The sequence below is a fragment of the Apodemus sylvaticus genome, chromosome 7 (assembly GCF_947179515.1).
Source record: "Apodemus sylvaticus chromosome 7, mApoSyl1.1, whole genome shotgun sequence".
Lineage (NCBI taxonomy): Eukaryota > Metazoa > Chordata > Mammalia > Rodentia > Muridae > Apodemus > Apodemus sylvaticus.
In genome coordinates, this window is record NC_067478.1 from 45,605,733 (window position 1) to 45,627,691 (window position 21,959).

The 21,959-nt window shown below is 43.0% G+C and overlaps 1 protein-coding gene and 1 long non-coding RNA gene across 5 annotated transcripts in view; one reads left to right on the forward strand and one right to left on the reverse strand.

The window, feature by feature from the left end:
- The window catches only part of Hmgn3 (high mobility group nucleosomal binding domain 3), a 38,158-nt gene extending 20,839 nt beyond the window's left edge, over positions 1-17,319 (forward strand). The window contains exons 2-7 of one of the 2 annotated variants that reach the window (XM_052187734.1): positions 6,646-6,696; positions 12,077-12,106; positions 14,953-15,003; positions 16,112-16,225; positions 16,346-16,445; positions 16,835-17,319. In XM_052187734.1, coding sequence (XP_052043694.1) covers positions 6,646-6,696; positions 12,077-12,106; positions 14,953-15,003; positions 16,112-16,225; positions 16,346-16,445; positions 16,835-16,848 — 360 coding nt within the window. In that variant the 3' untranslated portion in view covers positions 16,849-17,319. The remainder of the gene's footprint in view (positions 1-6,645; positions 6,697-12,076; positions 12,107-14,952; positions 15,004-16,111; positions 16,226-16,345; positions 16,446-16,834) is intronic. The other variant, XM_052187735.1, reaches the window with a different exon arrangement.
- LOC127688769 (uncharacterized) lies at positions 977-14,874 on the reverse strand. Of its 3 annotated transcripts, XR_007978751.1 has the most exons (6): positions 14,457-14,874; positions 12,182-12,269; positions 11,879-11,984; positions 11,425-11,510; positions 8,951-11,338; positions 977-5,103 (listed from the first exon to the last, which is right to left on the reverse strand). It is a non-coding gene; the product is annotated as an uncharacterized LOC127688769 (long non-coding RNA). The 3 variants fall into 3 exon arrangements; XR_007978750.1 differs by lacking the exon at positions 977-5,103 and having other exon boundaries at positions 7,294-11,338; positions 11,879-11,951; XR_007978749.1 differs by lacking the exon at positions 977-5,103 and having other exon boundaries at positions 7,294-11,338.
- Positions 17,320-21,959: the final 4,640 nt, after the last annotated feature.

Consider the following 21,959-nt stretch of genomic DNA (forward strand, 5'->3'; position numbering starts at 1 on the left):
ACCATTGTTTGTAGCACATATATATACTTTATTTTCATGCTTTCTGTATTCTTGAGTTTTTTTAATGTTTTATCCTTTTTAGAAGAGTGGTATGCAAGTCTATATAAGTGTTAACTACATCTAAATTATTTGTTTTATTATTTCTGAGTCTTTATGTCTGACTGAGCATCCAAGCATTCCTGCTCCCACCCCTACTCCATTTGTTTTCCTTCTCAAGAAACAACAAAGGTTCCTGGAAACAGAACCCAGGGCTAGCCTGGGGCAAAAGCATAGAGATGCTATCTTTACATAAGCAGTCACTAAAACAGACAAAAAACAACAACAACAAAAACCCAAAACCTAACACCCTTTGCAGAGAAGAAGGAGAAAAAATGATCATGCTGGTCTTAGCTCTGAATGTTGGGGAGAAAGATATTTCAGCCCTGATATGTGGCTATATTGCACACCATTGTTGTCCTGACAAATTGTAACCCTGGACTCTTAACAGTAGCAAACAGGTACAGAGATGTATCTGTAGCACATGAGCTATGGAGGAAGCCTCTCTTCAGTTAAGAAGTCTCCTTCCCACTGTAAGACATTAGAGCCTCCTGTGCTGTTTGCTGTTTAGTTTCCTTAGAACTTCTCAGGGCATGACACAAAAGTCTGGGATTAAGAAAGCTGCATCACACCAGTGTCCATCAGCTTCCTGCTCAGCTCATCTTGTAGACAGTGATACTGTTCCGCTCCAGCCATACAGCCAAGTGCCTGGCTTCAGTGCTTGTGCCTAAGTCTGTGTCCTGACCCAGTCATTGGGAAGTCAGTGATCACCCTGCCTCTGAGTTAACACAAGCTAAACTCTCATTGGTGCTTTGACCTGCCAAACACTCTGTTGTGCCCACCTCCTAACCATCCTGCCAATCATCAACCTTCCTTGCTAGTTCTAGGGCAGCTGGGAGCTGAAGGAGCCTCATGGAAATGCATGAAACCTGTTTGCCAATGGATCTCATACTCCTAGGTGTTCTTGGTCCTCAGCAAATTCATATGAGCCTGGCGTACACCAGGCAGGGAGGCAAGAACCTGTTAGTGTTGGAATCCCTTGCAGCCCGTGAAATGCCCCTCACCCTACAAGAAATCTCTGTCTCCTTTTTTCATCCTTATTGCACAGATTCCTTAGTGTAATCTGCTTCAGTTCCTCCACACTATAGCTTCCTCCTTCTTGATCCAGCCCCACAGCCAAGTTACAGTGGTGAAGTGTGCTGTAAGACACCCAGTAATGATGGCCTTCCCGAAGCAGTACACCTGTGATGTAAGCAACATCATGTCATGGGAGCAACAGGATGATGACCACTTGCAGAGAATCTGCATATAAAGAAATGTGTACAACTTTAAGCCTCCATGAAATGCAATTTCACATCTTGTAATTCAAAAGATTCTTTATGATCACCCTATCATCTATTGTATAACATAGTAGTCGTGAATGCATGAACTCATTTCTCTAACCTCTAGCTTAGTAGTGACAAACATGACCCTTTAGGTTACATATCATTGGTAAGACATTCTTGGTTGTGGAGGCTTAGCCTCTGACTGAGTTGCTCGACACAGCTTTTGGAGCCAAGATTCAAGGCATAGTTTTGAGCCCACAGCCTATATTCAGGCCACTGAAGCACACTGGACCCCAGAGAAAGCATCGTGCCTTCCTAACTGAAAAATGTCTGAGCTTGATAAAATAGTCTCCCCGCTCCTTATTCCCCTTCCCCGTGGAGAGACTGCCAAAGCAACCAGCCTTGTCTGGAGTTGTAGTTTGTCACATCCGAAGCCATACAATTTGCTCATGGGAAAGCGTTAACATTTTCATTTCTTCATGCCTGTTTAGTACAGTGTCTTTTGTTGCATCTAATATAAACATCATTAGATCTGTGTTTTAAGATTGATGTCTTGATGATATTACTTGCTCCTAATCCATGGCACAGAGCGTTGAAAGTAATGTTAGCATTTTATTTATATAATAACAATATATACAGTCTTGGAGTTTCTGTTGCTGTGATTAACACTATGACCAAAGGTAGCTTGGGGAGGAAAGGGTTTATCTCACCTTATAACTCTCAGATCACCTCACCTCTGAAAGAAATCAGGGCCAGGATGGGAACCCAGAGGCAGAAGTCATGGAAGATGCTGCTTACCAGTTTCCTTGCTCAGCAGGCTTTCTTATACAACTCAGAATAACTTGCCCCAGGTTGGCACTGCCCACTACCCACAGTGGAGTAGGCACACATCTACAATTAATCACATTGATGTGAAAATACTCTACAGGCTAGTGTATAGGACAACCTCATGGGGAACATTTTCTCAGCAGAGGCACCCTCTTTTCAAACCACACTTACCTACAACGTGTTAAAAAAAACTAACCAGAATATGTTAGAATATATTTCTTTAATAGTAGCATAATGCTTTCTTAGCTGTTTATCAGTTACAAGTTGAACATCCCTGATTGATGGTGACTGAGAGGCCTGACAGCAAATTCAGACGGACAGAAGCATTGAGTTTGTAACGTTGGGAATAGGAAAACCAAGGACCCCTGTAGAAGCACTGTCGGTCTGTGGTCAGACTTGCTGACGTGTTGCTATCTAGAACTCAGCTAACAGATACAAGGCCTGTGACACTGCCCTTCCTGTGCAAGGGTGGAGAACAGGAGAGAGAACATTGTGTGTCCCTTTAGGACAGGGTAGGTTCTATTTGGAGGAATAAACAATTAGTCAACTGTGGGAAATAGACTATGGCCTTGTAGGCAAGGGAGCTTCTGGAGAAATAGACTGACAAGCCAAATGTAACAGATAGGTCAGGGGACAGAGAGGATTCCCCGTGACCTTTGCCTTGAAATATTTTGTTTGTCCCAAGGTGACTGTGCATTTCCTACACTTTGCTTACTATTTTATAATCTAAGATCTTTAGGATATTATTATTATTTTATGTAGACTTCCATTCTTTTATCATATGCCTATTTTAATCTTACTATATTAATAGTTCAATAGCTTATTTTTGAGACTTACCTTTATTATTTATTTATATGTCTTGAGTATGTATTCACGCTCTGTGTCTACATGCCTGTGGAGGCCAGAAGAGAGTAGTGGGTAACCTGCAGCCAGAGTGGCAGGTGGCACTGGACCAGCCAACGTGGTTGCTGGGAACTGAACTTAACTCCTTTGGAAGAGCAGCAAGTACTCTTAACCCCTGAGTCATCTCCCTAGCCCCAGTGATTGAAATAGCTCGTTCTTATTTATCAAACATGCATATTATTTCCAACTATGCCATCTTAAGTATAATAGAAATATACAGTATTTTTTTTTACAAAGAAATACTGCGTCATTATCACCTTGTTAGCTCTCTGAGGTTGTTCTTTGAGAAGCTTATAGTTTCTACAGGGACAACCCCCACTAAGCGGTGAGCTGTATGGTTTTGTTAGCGTTCTTCTCCTTTGATCAGATGAGGCATGAATATACCTGTTTCAAGGTTGCTAGGCCAAACATGGTGGTAAATGTCAGTTTGATACTTTTTGTGGTTTTTTCCTTTAATTTTTATATTATTTTATATTATGTTTATAGTGTGTGTGTGTGTGCATGCATACCTTTATGTGCATATATGTGTGCCATGGTGGTTGTGTGGAGGTGAGAGATTGACTGTCAGGACTTGGTTCTCTTTTCACTATAGGTTCAGGGAATCTACTCAGTTGTCACACTTATGTGACAAGGGTTCCTCACCCACTGAGCTGTCTCACCAGCCCTCTTTTTCTAATGCCTCTCCAGTCATCTTTGCTGCCTATTTGTGCCATAGTTTTTACCTTCCAGTTTTACATAGTTGTGCAAAATACTAAATTTGTTCCATTTTCTAGTTAGCCTTTTGTCTTTAAGATTTACATCAGTTTTCTTGATGTCTTTCTTCCCCGGTGCCTGTCTGTGTGTGACTTTGTGAACATGAATGTAGAAGCCTATGGGGGTCAGAAAAGAGCTTCGGTTCTCCTGGAACTGGAATTAAAGGCAGTTGTGAGCCACTGATGTGGGTGCCCGGGTTTGAACTGTCACAGACATGTGCAGTGCTGCCTCAAGAGATGGATCACAATCTGAGAGACAGATTATCTGGGGGTGACAGGGCACCTGACCGCCACGCTGAGACTGAGTATCATAAAGATGCTGGAATTGATGGCAGAGAAATGAAGGATGCATTTATCGAAACATAGCAAGGAATGGTCTAGAGAGCAAAGCAAATATGGGATGGACATAGGCTTCTGTGTTTGACTGGGGCCTTGTTGAGCATCCTGCATCTGTTTTATTACTGTATTATTATTATTGTTGTTATTGTTATGATGATGATGATGATGATTTGAGAATTGCATACATATGTATTGTATTTGCATCACTTCTATCCCTTCCTCTTCCCTTCCTGTGTCCTCCTCCCCTTTTCCTCTCAAATTTCTGGCTTCATTATTATATAGTTATAGGTATATATAAATGCAGTCGCCTGAGTCCATTTAGTGTTGCACACATTACTATGTGTGTAATGAGGTCAGGTGTTTGATAACCTGGCAAAGCTTCAGCTCTGGGGAAGAGTGGATCTCCATCTTTTGGCATCCATTAATTGCTGATAGCTCTTCATCTAGAGGGGCGTAGGGCCTCATGTGATCTTTCGATCCATGTTGGCCTTGCTGTTACCATCTTCTTAGGCAACTGTGTTATTAATATTTCACAGGAGCAGCATCCTTGTCATGTATAGAGAAACTGTCATATAACAGACGTCTTGGTCCTCAGGCTTTTACAATCTCTTTGCCTTCTCTTCCACAGTCTTCCCTGAGGTTTAGGGATAGTGGTTGTAGACGTATCCATTCAGTGGAACACCCCAAAGCCAGTTATTCTGGGTATTATGACCAGTTGTGGCTTTTTATAATGGTCTCCACCTGCTTCAAAGAACCGCTGCTTTGATGAAAATTGAAACCTACCCTTATCTGGGTAAAAGAATAAGTATTTAGAATACAGTTAGAAATGAAACTGATTTATGACAGTGGTAGTAGCTTCTCCTGTATGATTCATAACAGTGTTCACCATGGGTTTTCCAGTACCAGGCATGATTTCCCTCCTGTTAAACAGAGCATAATTAAATCCAATTAGGCATCGGTTGGCTGCTACCAAGTCATGTATGAGTGCTGCCCCTATTGCACCTTTACGGGGCTATCCTGCCATGCTGCCTGTTGTTGTGGTTCCTAGGTGTCATAGCTGGGTAGGACTGTAATTTTCTCCCTGGACAGCTTGCTTAGTACTGTCAGGAACTATAAGAGCTAGCCCTTGGGGAGGAGGTTCCAGGTCAGTTCCAGAAAGATTCCTTCCAGTCCGGTGCCTGCAGTCTGTGCTATATTCAGCAATGAGATCTTACCTTCAAGTTCTAGAATGCAAACAAGGGTATTGTCGATAGGCTTTATCGGGGAGGGAGATTAGTTGGACTCTCTTGACTAATAACTCAGTGGGAAGTTTCCTATTCCCCGAACTGGGACCTTCGTTTGATAATCTGTGACTCTTTGTGGGATACCACTTGTGTGTGTGTGTGTGTGTGTGTGTGTGTGTACGCAATCATATGATATCTACATAAAATAATGTTTCCCTGTAGCTTTTAAAAGCATCCTTCCTGTTGTTTATCCCTCCTTCCTCTTTCTCTCTGCATTGCCCTCTGTCTCTCCCCAGGTAGTTTCCACCCCCATCCTTCCCATCTTTCCCTCCATGGCACCATCACCCTACTGTCCCCCTTTCTAAAGGAACAAAGTAACTGGAACAAGGTGGTCAACAACCTGTGGATTCCAGAGAGTCTGCACCACTGCCTAATGAGTCCTAGGTTTATTACAAGAGAAATGAAAATTGCTTAAGGTACACGTGCATTGCAAAGAAGGGGGCACAGCAGTCCTTGCTCCATTCCTGTTTTAAAACTAAGAGGTGGAGAGCTGGCTCAGCAGTTAAAGCACGCGTCACTCTTCCAGAGGTCCAGAGTTCAATTCCCACCATTTATGTCAGCACCTGTGGGTGGCTTCACAATCTCCTCTAACTCTGCCTTTGGTGGCTTCCTCTGTGCCAGCATACATGTTCACATAGCCACAGACAATTTTAAAAAGTAGGAGAGTTAAACTGCTAGTGTGTGTGTGTGTATGTGTGTGTGTGTGTGTGTGTGTGTGTGTGTAAATGTACAACTTGGGGCTCGGGAGATAGGCGAGTAGATATAGTGCTTACTGTAAAAATATCAAGGCTTGAGTTTGGATCACCAGCTCCTACATAAAAAGCAGCACTGCTGCATCTGTCTGTAATCCTGCTGAGAGGCAGAGATACACAATCCCAGAAGCTCGTTGAGTACCCAGCCTCAGCAAACCAACGCATCTCTGAGTTCGCTGACGGACCCCACAGAGGACCCACAGTTGACCTCTGGCTTTCATACACGCACACGAAGGGCTCATACACATGCAAACACAAATGCATGCCCACTACACACACTCTTGAAATATGTACTTAATAAAAGTACTTTCCTGAACACTATGTTGTTTTATCTGTTCCTGGGGTGGCCATATTATCCATGTATATTTTAATCATTTCTATGTGATTTCAAATCTACATCCAATTCACTGAAATGTTTTCTTTCTAGTCTCCTGAGAACACAGAGGGCAAAGATGGAACCAAGCTAACGAAGCAGGAGGTAAGCATGCCTTTGACATCCTTGCATAAGTCTTAGCAATGACATGTTTCATGTTGTCTTCATGGGAAGCAGTGCCATTGCAAGCAAGTCTGCTGCAGCTAAAAGCCAGAGAGTCTGCATGCGGTTCCACTAGGCTTAGGCATGTTTCCTTGAATGCTCTGATAAGGTATTTTCCGATATTGTTTGTGTTTCTGCCTGTTGGTCTTGCTGTCTGTCAGAGTGGGTATTGAGAATTCCTTCTGGGCAGAGAGCAAGATAATAGGTAAATTCATCAAGGAGAACAGAGCCTGCTTCTTATAACAAGAAAATGAAAGGTTGTTGATTTCATAAATTTTCTGCTCCAGTGAATGAATTATGAATTCCTTTTTTTGATTCTGAGTATTTACCTAAGAGGATTCATCTCTAAAGACAAGACTATGAAACGATTCATAATACATCAAAATATTAAAGCGTGTTTTTTAATTAGGGAAATTCTTAAGTTACTCAGATAAATAATTAGTCCGTGAGTTAAAGATGCTTTGTGTTAAAATACAGAAACCTGAGAAAAGGTTAAGACTTATAAGAAGACATGCTCATGTCTCACCCGTGATAAAGATACCGAAGGAGATGTCTTAAAAACTCAGAAATGAGATATGTGTGTGTGATGACAGCTAGTCCCTTTTGCATAGAGCCTTCCAGTGTGTGGAAAATGTCAGCTCTTACACTTGAACGTATAAACTAAGAGGGGTCACAAGAGAGCAAAACCCATATACAGTTACAGATCCTTTGATGGGTGATTTATATTATGGTTAATAATTCAGAGGAATTCATCGTGATACCCAGACCCCTGCGTAAGCTTTGTACTCGGAAATTCATTCTGCCACGGAGAAAATCTTTAAGAGGAGCCATAATGTAAAAACAAAACCACCTGCCCTCATCAGCCATGTACCAACCAGGAACTGTCGGAGATAATCATGAAATCAGAAATCTACAGTTGAGTCACCACATGTGTTAGAGCCAACCAACACTGGATGAACATACAGAAAATGGCAAGACATAATTTTTAGAACAGTCAGTAAGGTGTAACTTCAATGTGTTTGGATTTAGGTCTCTCTCTCTCTCTCTCTCTCTCTCACACACACACACACACAGTGCATTTGGGTTTTCTCTGCCTGTTGCCATTTAGCTTGATCAATCAGGAGCCCTTAAAACCGTTGCTCAGAGGAAACAGTTGACTGCAGAAATCCTTCCCAGTCCTTCTGTGCCAGAAGCAGTTCCCAGTACTGGCTGGGTACACATAAAAGATAAACATGAGTTTTGTATGTATAACTTAGGTATGTTAGTTAGCCCGAGGATTCTCATGCTTGATGCTTTTCTGTTTTATCTTTTTATTTACCATTTTATATTACATATTTTTATATTATTTTATATTTTATATTATTTTATTTTATATTATTTTATATTCTAACAAAAATATTTAGTAGACAGTGCCTTTTTTAAAAACCTGTTTTTCGAGCCAACCCTAGATTAAAACTCCTCATGTGCCTTGAGGACATCAACTGTCATTTGAAAATAAAAGGTCAATGGTTAGCTTGATGATTGGCTAACACTCAGAACTGCCAGAAGTACCCTGATCCCCAACCCCACCCCTAGTGAACTGAACTGTCAGTTCAAACTGAATTTTCCAGTGTGTCGTTTTGTATATCAACCAGGATGAACAGATACAGGTTATGACGGAAGCTTTTCTTTTGAGGATTTTCCACTATGGCTATGGTATTTGGAGGGTATTGTACAGAGCCCCGAATGTCAGGAGACTTGGACAATAAATGACCTAAACAGTGTATCATGACCATTACGCTCTGCAATTTGCAAAGTCTTTATTTCCATTCTTGTATGCGGTCTGTTCAGTAACCCTAAGACGCATACCCCGTCTCTCCCCTCCTTGTGGTGGTGGAGATGGGACCAGCACCTTGTATACACATGCTCAGCTTCCCGCTGTGCTACACCCCTGCCCAAGAAGCATTCCTTATCAAAAATGTATGAGCACATACAAATGTTCCCAGCCCTATTCTAGGCCCTGTGGGTCCCACAGTGAAAGTCCAGCCATACTGGGTTTGATAACAGACAGTAGATTCAGTGATCCCTATTTTATCTCAAGGAGAAGTGTTCTTAGAGAAATAATACAATTTTCTCCGAATGTCACAATTTGTAATCAGCAGATCCAGGGGAAACTGGATCTGAGGCCCCTGATCCCCAGTCCTTGTTCGCCACCCACCTTTTCTGCGCTGCTTCAGTCGAGTGACTGTTCCTAGTTCTTCATCTTCTCCGTTGCCCCAGCCGAGGCTGTCCTTCTGTCTTTCTGTCTCCCAGTGTTGAAAAGGAAAAGCCGCTCATGCTGGATTTCTTGATTGTTTTGTCTCTGAGAATCAAACGCAGCTTGGCTTTTAAGCGTTGCTGTAAAAGAGAGTACCAGGGCTCCGAAGCAGGGGGCTGCCTTGTGAAAACAAGTTTGAAGCAGTCATCGGCAAAGTCCAGAGACTCTGCTTGGATCCCCCTCTCCCTTTGAACTTTGTGTAGGTAAATGTGTGCGCTGCGTTTGCAGCCAGGATGTTGAAACAGACCCCATATTTTATAAATGCGGGCCATCGATCAATCAATAATGCTTACAGGACACTTCCAGTGTCTCCAGTATCTATAAACCACAGTGACCCAGCAGCCTAAGACCCTTCATTCCCTGTCTGAGAGTCACTATTTCTACAACTTTTTCCCATGATTTCTTACTTAATCAACAAATTAAGAGAAGTTCTGTAAGAACCTCCCCCCCCCCCGCCCCCTCCAGCCAGTTCTACCAAATAAAGGCTGAGCTTTAAATAAATATTTCAAATGCTTTAAATGTTTTAAAGGGGAATAAATAGCCGTCTAGTCTGTTTCATATCCCATAAATTTAGTCCAATCATTTATAGATGTTAAGGCCATGGAAGCTGATGGAACTTTCCAGGAAAGTATCCGCCCTTGCATGCATAACGCAGCACTGACTGAGTGAAATGTTCGTCTCAGCCTTCACTGCAGGGACAAAAGAAAACCCAGTGTGGTGATTACTGGAAAGGAAGTTTTTAAAGAGTCCTTTTTTTTTTTTTATGACACAGAAGAGCTGGTAAATTTTAGGTAGGAAGTCATAAAAATGATTTTATGGAAAAACAATTACTTTTTGGAGTCTGGCTGAGCTGGATAGCCTCTAGAGACTGTTGTCGTGTCAATTTCCCAAGCGTTTCTTTTGGAATGCTTATCCTGGATCTAAATTGTGTCTGGATCAGTCTGCTGGAGGCCCGGCCTGTAGAGCAGCACTGTGATGAGTCCACCACCCCTCTGGAAAGCTTGTTCTGCATGTTCAAGTGTTGGCATGGAGAGGCGAGGGTTTGCAGCTACAAAATCCTTCACATGGCTTTTTTTTTTTTAATCTCTCTTTAATAAGATTTTGCCAACAGCAGCTGGTTGGCAAATGGACAGTTATGTACAGTGGTTAGAGCATTCGGCCTCTTTCTGTACATGATAATCTGTGGTTTCCTGACGCTTGCTTCTTCCATTTGCCTCAACACTTACTAAGGGGTCCATGCTGGGCATTGGCAGTCCTGAAATAGAAAACGATGGCGCTGTGGAGTAGGAATGGAGTAGGAAACTGCAGTGACTGCCCGAGCAGTAAGGTTTATTTGCTTCCCTCCGGCAAGGAGGCTGACACTTCCCTGTGGACCTGGCTGCTTTCCCTGCTGGACCTGTTAGATGGCAGGAGTATGTTTTGCGGTCACACAGAAGCTTCAGACCTGAGTTTTGTGGTAACCAAGGGATAGATAACCTTCTATTCTTCCACATTCAGAAACCATGTTGAGGAAGGACAGGACATGCATGGTTCGCAAAGTTTAAGTGGAAAAACTGTCTTTTCTTCAGCAATACTCAACGTGGTTGACCATCCTGAGAAAGGCATCACAGGATTTGGATCCTGTTGCCTAGGAACTTGTGGGTGTGATGTCTCAAATGCACCCAGGAGAATCCTAGCAGGCACCTTGGTGTTTCCTGTGGAGAATCCATCATGCATTCTTCTTTTCTGACCGCAGTTGTGCCTCAAGCCGTGTGCTGACTGTTACATCCTATTCTGGGTAGTGACTGTATCCCAGGCACGACTTCCTATTCTTTGCACATTCTGTTAGCTGACTTATGTCCAGCTCTGACTGTTCATTGAGACCCCAGGGTTAAAATTATTCATGGCCACTCTGGCCCTTCATTTCCTTCTGCGGTTTAAAGAATGATGGGGTTTCTTGGGACTTTTACCAAGCAAATTTTTGGCTATGGCGATGTCAAGAACTGTGTCTTCATGTGACCTGGCCCACTGACATAGACTGACCATGGCACAGATTCGAGAATTTCTCCAATTCTTCCCAATCATGGCATGAGGTGCCACTAACCATTTTTGCTGACCTAGTTAAGAAAACTTTCAATTTGAAGCATTGAAATTGTCATAATGTGTCAAGAGTCTTCATAAGCCAATGTGTGTCAGGGAAAAGCTCGAGTTCATTTATTCAGCAAATATTCTGGAATGTGAGGGGTGGTATCTGCTGTTCCCCTGGAGATGGAAACGTGAGTGAAAGGACCAGGAAGTGTGGAGTAAAACCTGCAGAGAAAGCCAGGCTTAGTTTTAGGATCTTAAATCCCTTCACCCAGGACAAGTAGGCTCTCCTGAGTAGTTAAGAGTGTCACCTTTGTATGCTGGATGCTTGTTTTATTTTGTATTTTCTTTAGAAAAGGCATTGTCTATTAACTGATAACAATCCTCAAAAGGTTTTCTGAAAAAAAAAAAGACAACTAAATTCAATATCTATCTAATCAATTTTCTAAACTTTTGAAATGAAAAGATTAGTGAAACCTGTTGTAAGTAGGTAATTGTGTTAATTTTGTTCTGGGTTTGAAAAGAACAAAAACAATGCAAAACAGACAACTTTCTTACCTGTGTAAGATTTACAGCCATTGTTTTCCAGCATGGCAGAGATGGGAAAGTACTATGTTGGTTCTGTGGTGATTACTTCAGTCTCTTACTAGCTTACAGATTTTGGTTCCATTTTAAAGAGACCATGACAGTTTTTCATGAAAGAAGCGACTGTGGTTTAGGGTGGAGCCAGGATTCCTCCCTCCCCTCTTCTCCCAGCACTCTTACCTGTGAGCCTGTATCCTGTAGCATCACTTTCTCTGGAGAGCCTGGTGGACTTGGCATGTTTCATGATGTTAACCTGTAGAGGATGATGGATGTCATACACTTCATCCTTTCAACAAAGTAGAATATATCAAGAGTGAATTTTTACAGCTAGCCTGGATGTTTATAAATACTAAAATAAAATTCTCCATTCTTTTGTAGCCCACGAGACGGTCGGCCAGATTATCAGCGGTAAGTCCTCAGAGCCCCTTGATGTAGCTTCTTGGGAATGTGTGCTCCCTTGTTTGAAGCAAAAAAGATGATTACCTGGCATTTTCTTTTCCTTTTGGAAAGTACTTGGGGGTCGTAATTTCCAGCAAATCTGACCATGTTGCTGAGCAATTCACTTGATTATCTGTGAGAAACAGTGGCCGGTACATCATCAGGTATATAAAGGCCATGCAGATTGGAGCTGCTAAATCCCCAAGACAAGGACATTAAGCAAATCCTGATTTCCAAATTCTACACCTGTTAATGCTGAAACGGATCCAGAGTGTAGATTCTCTGCCCACAAGCCATACTAGTGTGCCTTTTAGCCCTGGATCAGAATGTCCCTAAATGTCCATACGTCTCAGCTGTATTCCAGTCCTGGGTCATCGTAGAAGAGTGGCACTTTTACTTTGTCTCATGGCGTCTTCTTCAGCAGGCCATGCCCAGGAGAGGATGGGGTTAGACTAAACCTAGGATGGAGAGGTGAGACGGAGCCAGCCTGTGCTCCAGCCAGGGACCAGCCTGTGCTCCAGCCAGGGGCCAGCCTGTGCTCCAGCCAGGGGCCAGCCTGTGCTCCAGCCAGGGGCCAGCCTGTGCTCCAGCTAGGGGCCAGCCTGTGCTCCAGCCAGGGGCCAGCCTGCATGTGCTGCTCTCTCTGGCTCTTGTGCGCCTCAATTCTTCCTCATTCTATAATAAACAGATGAGCCCGACTCTGGGTGTCAAGAGGATTTTACCCTGAGCTACCTTCTAAAAATATAGAACTGGGGAAAGTTTCACTGACGGTGAACCATCCCCACACTGAACGTCACAGGTCCTGCTGAATGTGTGTGGAAGTGGCCGTACACACCACATGTGAGTTGAAGGGTTTCAATCATGTGAGTCCGTAGAACAGCAGTATCAATCACCAAAAAGACTAAAGGGATGTCGCAAATAGCAAGTCAGTAAGGGAATAACCCGTGAAAGTCAAAGGAAAACCAAAATTTAAAAGAGGGCTTTGGTAAGCTCCAGGAACTAGCAACATGAGAATCTCCTTTCACTGAGATGGCCCATGGGCCAGCACAGCCTCCTCTGAATGAAGCCAGCAGGTCCCAGACTCTAGCTGTCCTCTGAGAACTGGGGAGATGGCTCACTGGGGAAGGTGTTTGTCACGCATGCAAGCGTGAGAGCTGTGTTTGGATTTCCAGCACCACATAAAGAGCCAGGGGAGCGTGTGCACCTGCGCATCCCAGCACTGGAAAGTGAGGCAGAGGAATCCAGAAGGAATCCTGAAGCAGCAGGCAGTCCAGCCAGTCCAGCCACTCGCGGAGAGTGGGTGAGGAGCATACGTGGTTCAGCAGACACACCAGCTCTCTCTCTCTCTTCTCTCTCTCTCTCTCTCTCTCTCTCTCTCTCTCTCTCTCTCTCTCTCTCTCTCTCTTTCTCTCCACACACACACACACACACAGAGTCGTAGTTTCTTAGTACTATTTTGATAACACTCCATGCTGAACCAGAATAAAAGGTCTATCTCACAGAAAATGATGTAAGTGGAAACAATTTGCCAACAATCACAGAAACATACACTGATCTGTCAAAACTTACAATGATGAAATTTAAAGTTAGGAAGATTTAGGAGCTAGGAAAGCTTCTGTATTTGGAAAGTACACTGAAGATTTAGAAGGATAAGAAGACTAATAAAAATTTTCTCACTTTCCAAGCTCAACTTTTTTTAAAAAAATTTCATTTGAAAGAGCATTTCTTTTTCTTTTCCTTTTAAAAAGAAATACTGTTGGTGCATTTATTTACTTGCGCATGAGGGGGTCGCAGACTAACTGGCAGGAGAGTTTTCTCTTTCCATCATGTGTGCCCCATCAGGCTTAGCAAACACCTCTGCCTGCTATCTCACTCGCCCTCCTGTAGCCCAGGTTGGCCTCAAACTGGTAGCCATCTCCTGCTTCCGTGTCCTGAATGCTGGGGTTACCCGTGTGAGTCGCCATGTCTGGCTTTATTTCTTACAGCTGGTCCTTTGGAACAGAACCGTCTCCAATTAAATTTTATACAAAAAGGGTACATTGAATATGATCTCCAAATCTTTTTCAGATACTGGGATTGGGGGGGTGGGACACACATTTTTCTTCACAGGGATATCCTGGACAGTGTTTTCTATTTTTAAAACATCCCTGTAGTTCTCAGAGAGATGTACACATTTAAAACCTTTATTAGAGAAAATTTGACCTAAAACACCCACAGAGAAAAAATCTTAACTTTAATAGCCAGACAGCTTGCTACATTTATATTCTTAATAAAAAGCTCCCGAGATAAATGAGCCCAGTGTCTTGTGTTAGATTCTTACCTTGCGCTGACTTTGAAGGGATGAAACAAGAAGAGGCTTGGCTACAGAACCTGAAATCTGTGTCGGGGGAGGGATTTGGATAAGGCTTTGAAGACCATCACATCCTTGATGATTGGTGGATGGTGGACTCTGCTTGCGATTCACTGTAGTTCCTAGTCAGTCAGAAAGGCCACTGAGAATGAACTCATTCAGCCCTTTAGCCAGGGCCAGAATTTCTCCTTTTGCTGTGGTGTGGTGAAAAAAGGAACTACAGAGATATCAGAAAGAGAAACTTAACCCTGCCCCAGAGAGAGCTCTACTGGACCAGAGCCTTAATGAGTCAGCTTTTCCTTCCCATCTGCAAACCTGGGACGAAAATAGTACCTGATACCCAAAGGACCAGCCCCAAATGAACAGAGCCACCATGAGAACCCATGGCTGTTCCGACCCATTTGTCTTCTTTTTGGTGCTAATGGCATCCGTTTCAGTATTTGTATAATTTAAATTATTTCTGCAGAAACCCGTTCCACCAAAACCGGAGCCTAAACCAAGAAAAACATCTGTTAAGGTAAGAGGTATTCCCCTTCTTCCCTCCCCTGACTTTCTAAACAATTGATAAATTATAATCTCTCGTGCCTAACAATCATCAGAGGAGAGATCCTGTTTAATGAGTCATGCTAAAATACACAGACTAGAAAGCTGTCTGCACCATTATGGGCTTTCTTTAAAGCCGGGAGGCGCCATTTTACATATTAGTGGGAATGTGTTTTCCATTTGGTCAGTGAGGTGCCGGGAGCACGGCAAGTTGCTCTGAACAACCTATGTGAACAGCCTGGCAGTTCCCTCAGAACCAACAGGAAATCACAAGGTAGTCTGGTGCCGTTAGATCCAGCCCTGGACCCCAGGGCTGCCACCAGCACCAGATGTCAGAGGCGGGGTCACAGCCTCATATAATTACTAGTAGATGGCCATCCCCGTGTCTAGCAATAAAAATGGGACCATTTGCTCTAGCAAGTAGTAAATACCAGCCTGACACTGTGAGTGAGACATGTTCTGGATGAGTCTTTACTTAGTCACCCTCAGTTCAGTCTACTCTATTGAAATAGGAATATCCTGTTTAACGGATGAAGAAAACTGAAGTTTATTTCTGCCCATGAATTTAGCCACAGTGGCTGTCCTGTGCTGTTCCCCTCAAAGCACCCAGACTCTGAAATTGTGTGTGGTAGTGAATGCAGTTTTCCAAAGCAGGGCTCACCACTGCGGTGCAGGCATAACATTAGCAACATTTCTTCATCCGGGCCTTTATTTTAAATACAGCGCCACTTGACTGGTCACACTGGACAGCAGCAGGAAAAGCCACAGCCCTTGGTGCATGGGGTTTTCCCCCAGGCTTCTTGCCTTTTACTAGGCCCTGTGGCTACCCCTACCACTTGTAGTAGAAATGTCCCTGGAGCCATCAACACCTGCGCCAGTCACCATTTTCCCACAGAATAGAAGCGCTAGTGGGATCAGCAGGCAGCCCGGGTAAAAAAGCCAAGTTGGGCCCCCCACTTTCCACTAAGGCCACGGCGGTAGCCGCCATTGTGTCTGGCTGGGTTCCGGCAGGGGCACCTTGGTGTTCACTAACATCACGCTGCGCCTAACATGTTCTGTTTCCCTGTGCATTGATCCATTAGAAAGAACCTGGAGCCAAGATTAGCAGAGGTGCTAAGGGGAAGAAGGAAGAAAAGCAGGAAGCGGGAAAGGAAGGTACTGCACCATCTGCAAATGGTGACACTAAAGCTGAAGAGGTACTTTCCACAAACCCCTCCCACTGACCGACTCAGTGTCTTCAATGACATTGCTCAGCCCTTCAGCTCCGGATAGCACACTCATAACGTCTCTCTTTATTGCCTGTAATGTTACTGCAGATCCACGTCTCTCGTTCAACTGTTAATGTCTCAGCCTGCAGAAGTCCCCCACCCAGCACACTGTCAGTAAAGGGGCAGACTGAAACAGTGAGAGTTAAGGGTACAGTAGACATTTTGCATGTTTGCAGTGGCTAGAAGCAGAGAGTAGTGTGCTGTTTCTTACCATGCACACGGGAGCCTGCAGGTAAGGCTGCTGCGGTTGCTTAAAAAGCAGAAAGCAATAACCGCTGCAGTGTGTTCCCGTGATGCATTTCTGCCTTGTGTGTCCACGCAGGGTTGAAGTGTGTTTCCAAGAAGACCTGGAAGCAAAACCTCAAGTGTGTTTCTTGGTGGTCTTGGTGGGTGGACTTGTCTTTGCTTATACATGTTTTACTGGTAACTAGATGTTCTCTCTCTCTCTCTCTCTCTCTCTCTCTCTCTCTCTCTCTCTCTTTCTCTCTCCTTCCCTCCCTCCCTCCCTCCCTGCCTCCCTCCCCCCCTCATTCACAGGCACAGAAAACTGAATCTATAGATAACGAGGGAGAATGAATTGTCATGGAAAACTAGGGTCGATTTCACGTACCTCTTGGGACAACTTTTAAAAGCTATTTTTACCAAGTATTTTGTAAATGCTAATTTTTTAGGACTCTATTAGTCGGCATAAAAACTATACGAAGATGGACATTTTATCCTCTTACGGTGATGTTTTTTGGAAATTTCCATCATCCTCAAGTCAAGCGAATACCAATTTAATATCGGAGCTGCGTGTGAAATGGACTCAGCATTCCATGCCCTTGCTTTAAAATTTTAGTCCTGTGCAGACTGTGGTGTTTTTACTGTGCATATTTGAATTTTTCATGCAATTTTTCTAGAGCAATAATCAGTGGTGCTTATGTGCCTAGGATTTATGTGATTTTAATGAAATATGGATAGTTGTGGCCACCTGCTGAGTATTTGTGGTTTAAAATAAAAATGGTTTTCTTGTCTGCAAAATACCCACCTGTTTGTGTCTTCACTAAATTGGAGAAGTGATTCATTTGATTAGAGCAGACGACGTCAGGAGTATCCACAGCTGGTGCTGTGTCGTCATTCTAAGAAGTCAGATAGATAGCACTGACTCATAGTTTCCTGGAATTTAGCATTATTATTTTCATAAAACATGTATGACTGCTAGGTTAGGGGAATTACATCCGCCTCACTTTGTAACAGAAATGGTCAGTACATAATGGTTGCTGTGTATAATAAGCCTTAATATAATAAATACCAACATTGTTGAAGTTCCTAAAAACAAAATAGAGTTCTGTTAAACCATAACTAGAAAAAATGCATAAAATTAAGCCAGGTAGGGTAGTACTTGTGAGGAACGGGTGGATCTCTGAGACTTTGAGGTCAACCTGTTCTACAGAGCCAGTCCCAGGCCAGTCAGAGCTGCATAGTGAGACTGTGTGCGTGTGTGTGTGTGCGCGTGCGCGCGCGCGCTCATCTTTTCAATGTCTTCCACTTTCAAAATAGCACCAAGTCAGATTTGTATAAAAGTGCTTTCCTGTCTATGAGGACCTCAGGGCTGTGAAGGCTCTTGGTCCCATACAGTCACACTGGGTACAGCCTGACTGTGTCAGGCTGAGAGAAACACTGGCCAGGATGTTGTTAGAGTTCCTTCATAGGTGAGAAAAATGGGATTATGGGTCATAATGGAAAGGGAGAAATCCAGCCTTAGTTACTGATATTTAGATAATGTCTGTCTGTCTGTGGAAAGGCCTAGAGGTGTCGGGAACAAAGCAGTTATTCTAAATAAAGCTTACTGTTAATGGTCCCCGAATGTGAGCCCCACCCCCAGAGAGCTGACTGCCCAGGGCTCTGCTTCGATGGAAACATCTTGTAAGATGGGAAACGGGCTGCATTGCTCGGAAATCTGTGAAAAGAGGTTCTTGGCCCTTAAGACCATACACGTCCACAAAACAGGCACCCTCCTCCAGCATGCGTTTCCGGCTAGGCGCTTAAACCTCTGCCATTGTCCTAAATCTGTCATTAACCCCGACCACATTCTGCTAAGGATAATCTCGTGTCTGGTACTCCTTGAGATCTTATTGTGAACCGTGCCTTAATTCATGGGTTTGGGTTGTGCTCAAAGCTGCTTTCCCCTCAGGGAAAAACATCTGCTACCCCGTGGGCACTTTACGAAAAGTATGTTCAACATTCTGTTAATGCGCAACTGAAGCCCTTTGCTGGCTAGTGTCCAATGCAGAACTGGACTAGGATGCCCATAAATTTACTTTTTAAGAATTATAGGAGGATACAGATGATTTTTAAAAAATACTAGACGCTACGATAGTACCTGGGGAAGTGAATCTGTGGTATGCTTTCCTCGTTCCTGGGTCTCAGAGGCAGTCACTGTGCATTTGTGATATATATGTGTTGTTTTTAAAGCGGGAACTTGACTATAGGTTTTCATGTATTTAACTTGTAAAGTATCATCTAGGATAGATATCTCCGGCTTTAATTCTAAGTCTGTAAGCAATGTGAACAATAATACTCTAAACACAGAACGCTTAAATCAAAAAAAAAAAATACATACATTTGACATTTTTGATTTGCCAAAAAATGACACTAACTTCCACCCCTGCCAAGAGCAGATGAATGCGTGAGTCTTCGCTTCGCCAGCATCGCACTTTGTTCAGTCATTTAGTGAATGAAAATCATCCTCTGTTGCTTTAATTCTAACTTTTTGATGTTTGATACCCATTTTTAAAAATCACTTCTAAATGTTCCATGTGTGTCTGTCTTTCTGTTGAGATGCTGGCCATTTGTCGGAGTCATCATCAATGGTACATGTCTAAGACCGTGGGCATCTTCACCCCCTCATGCACAACTTCTATGACGACTGCAGAGCCAATAGATAGCAGATCAACTTCGGAGCCACGGACTGGTTCCCTAGCACCTGAAGACTCATGTATACTGTGCCAGAGGAAGGGGACACTGCCTGAGGCCACTTGCCCCGGGTAGGAATGCCCCTCCCTGCCTACTACCACTCTGTAGGCTGGTTGATACACATTAAAAAAAAAAACAAAAACAAAAACAAAAAAACAGTCCCCCTTCCCTGCGGACTGTTTGGGTGTTAATCTGGTTGAAATGGTGACAACTCTGTGCACTTTTCATGACTGAGTCAAACAGCGCCCAGTGTAGTTGAGTTGCGTTCTGTATACAGTCGTGAGTGACAAACTGAATACTTAGAACTCACCTTTGAGGTTGCCCGGTGGACTCTGATGGAGTTAGAGTGGTCTTTTAAAAGGCACATGGCCCTAATGTTCCCAGTTCCCAGTTACTTGTTCTGTGATGAAGAAACTCATAAACCAGGACTTAACAATAGGGAAACACGCTTGAGTGTGCATTTATGTAAATAATTCTTTTGAATCGATGTAAAATGATTTCTTTTACTTTCCAAGTTTCACAAGACTTTGCTGCCGTGCCTGCATGTAGAAATGCTCCTCTTTAGTTAGCCAAACAGGGTTAAGGGGGCCTCCTCAGCTAAGCTACTTACATGTTAATGTCTTCGAATGTTTTTCTCTTCAGCATGGGCTCCAAACTTTATTGTTTTCTATTAGTTTATTCAGAACATTGACTTTTAAGTCTCAGATAATTATAGTGATTAAAATAATAGCCAGAATACATTCTATGTCTTGTAATAGGCAGTGCATATAAATCATTAATTTGGAAGATGATTTATGAATTCTTTAATATCGTGTTCTATCCTTTAGTAAAAAATAACCCAGGTTTTCCAGCTTTAAATGGAGACTCTGGCTCACTTTAAGCTGCATGATGCCTCTCACTCCTCCTGGGAGAAGAAGTTTTAGAAAGTCCAGTTTAAAAATGAGCTTTATATGTCAAAGTTTCTGACCTTTAAATGGGTAATATTTTGGGGGGTATGAAACCAAAAAACACAAAGAAATCAAATAAAAGATAATTTGGATGACATCTAAACATAAAGCCTTTAGGATAACAAATACAGCCCACAGAGTGGGGAGAAAACATTGCAAATTATATATCTCATATGCGTCTGCTTCCAAAATATATCAGGTCCTAAGATACATTTAAAAAACAAGCAACAAAAAAAAAGACACTTTGGTGGAAATTTTAACAGTGGGTCTGGTGGCTGTCTCTGACTCTTTTGCCCATTTGTGGGACCCTTTTATTTCTACTGGTTTGCCTTGTCCAGCCATGATGTGATGGTATGTGCCTGGTCTTATTGTAGTGATGCAGTGTTTGGTTAATATCCCTGTGAGGCCTGCTCTTTTCTGAAGGGAGGTAAGGATCTGGAGGAGAGAAAAGATGGGAAACTGCTGGCTGGGATGTAATATATGAGAGAAGAATAAATTTTAAAAAATGCTTTAAAAATGTAAAGATGATTTAAATAGACATTTCTTTGAACATACAAATAAATAGTCATAGGCCTCTGAAGGGATGGTCCGTGTCCTACTTAGGGTTTCTGTCACTGATGAAATGCCATGCTCAAAGCAACTTGGGAAGGAAAGGGTTTATTTGGCTTTCCAAATCACTGTTCATCAAAAAAGGATTCCAGGACAGAGACCTAGACAGGGCAGGCACCTGGAGACAGGAGCTGAAGCACAGGCCATGGAGGAGTGCTGCTTACCAGCTTGCTCCTCGGGGCTTGTTTAGCCTGCCTCCATATAGAACCTACAACCACCAGCCCATGGATGACACTACCCACCACGTGCTGGGCCCTCCCAGGTCAATCACTAATTAACAATATGCCCTGCAGACTTGCCTACAGCCTGGTCTTATGCAGACATTTTCTCACTTGAGGTTCCCGTCCTGTCAGATAACTCCTGCTTGTGTCAAACTGACATAAAACTAACCAGGATAGTCTTCATCATGAGTCCTTAAGGAAAATGCAGCTCTGGGCCACAGTGTAGTCCAGCAAGGAAAGAAACAAGTGCATGGGGAGAGTATGGAGAAATGTGAGCATTCACTGCTGGGAGGATTTGGGAGGAAAAGTTTAGTCACTCCTTGGAGAGTTCGACACAGAGTTAGCGTGCCTCAGTTCCATTCCTGGGTCTAAACTGAAGAGAATGGAAAACATGTTCAGAAATGGCGTGTCAATTTTCGAGGTAGAATATCTTTTAATAATTCCCCAGTGGAATAATCCACATGTCTGTCAATTTATGAAAAGATAAAAAATAAAGACTATAAAATATTATAGTATATAGTACAGATATCTGATTGTGAGATGTCAAATGGGCACTGGGAACTGAACCTGGTTCTTTTGCAAGTGCCATCTCCCTAGCCTCTAAGATCTGAGGTTCCAGTCCCAAAGGTACTCCTCAGTAATTGTGTGGACCTAGACAGGTGATTGAACATCTACCTATCAACTTATTCACCTCTACAACAGAGATAGCATCTGCTTGACAAAGCTGTTGAGATTGAATGAAAGTCACCATGAAATCAGATAATGTAAGTACCAAAAACACAATCCATCATAAACACTAGTAAACTTCGAATGGGACAAGTACACTTAAGCTTTTGAAGCAGGCTCAGGGAGAAAGAGGCTTCAGGCTTCCCCTGAAAGGCATTGTGCTACAAATATCAGGCTGTAAGTTGAAGCCATGCTGCCTACTTC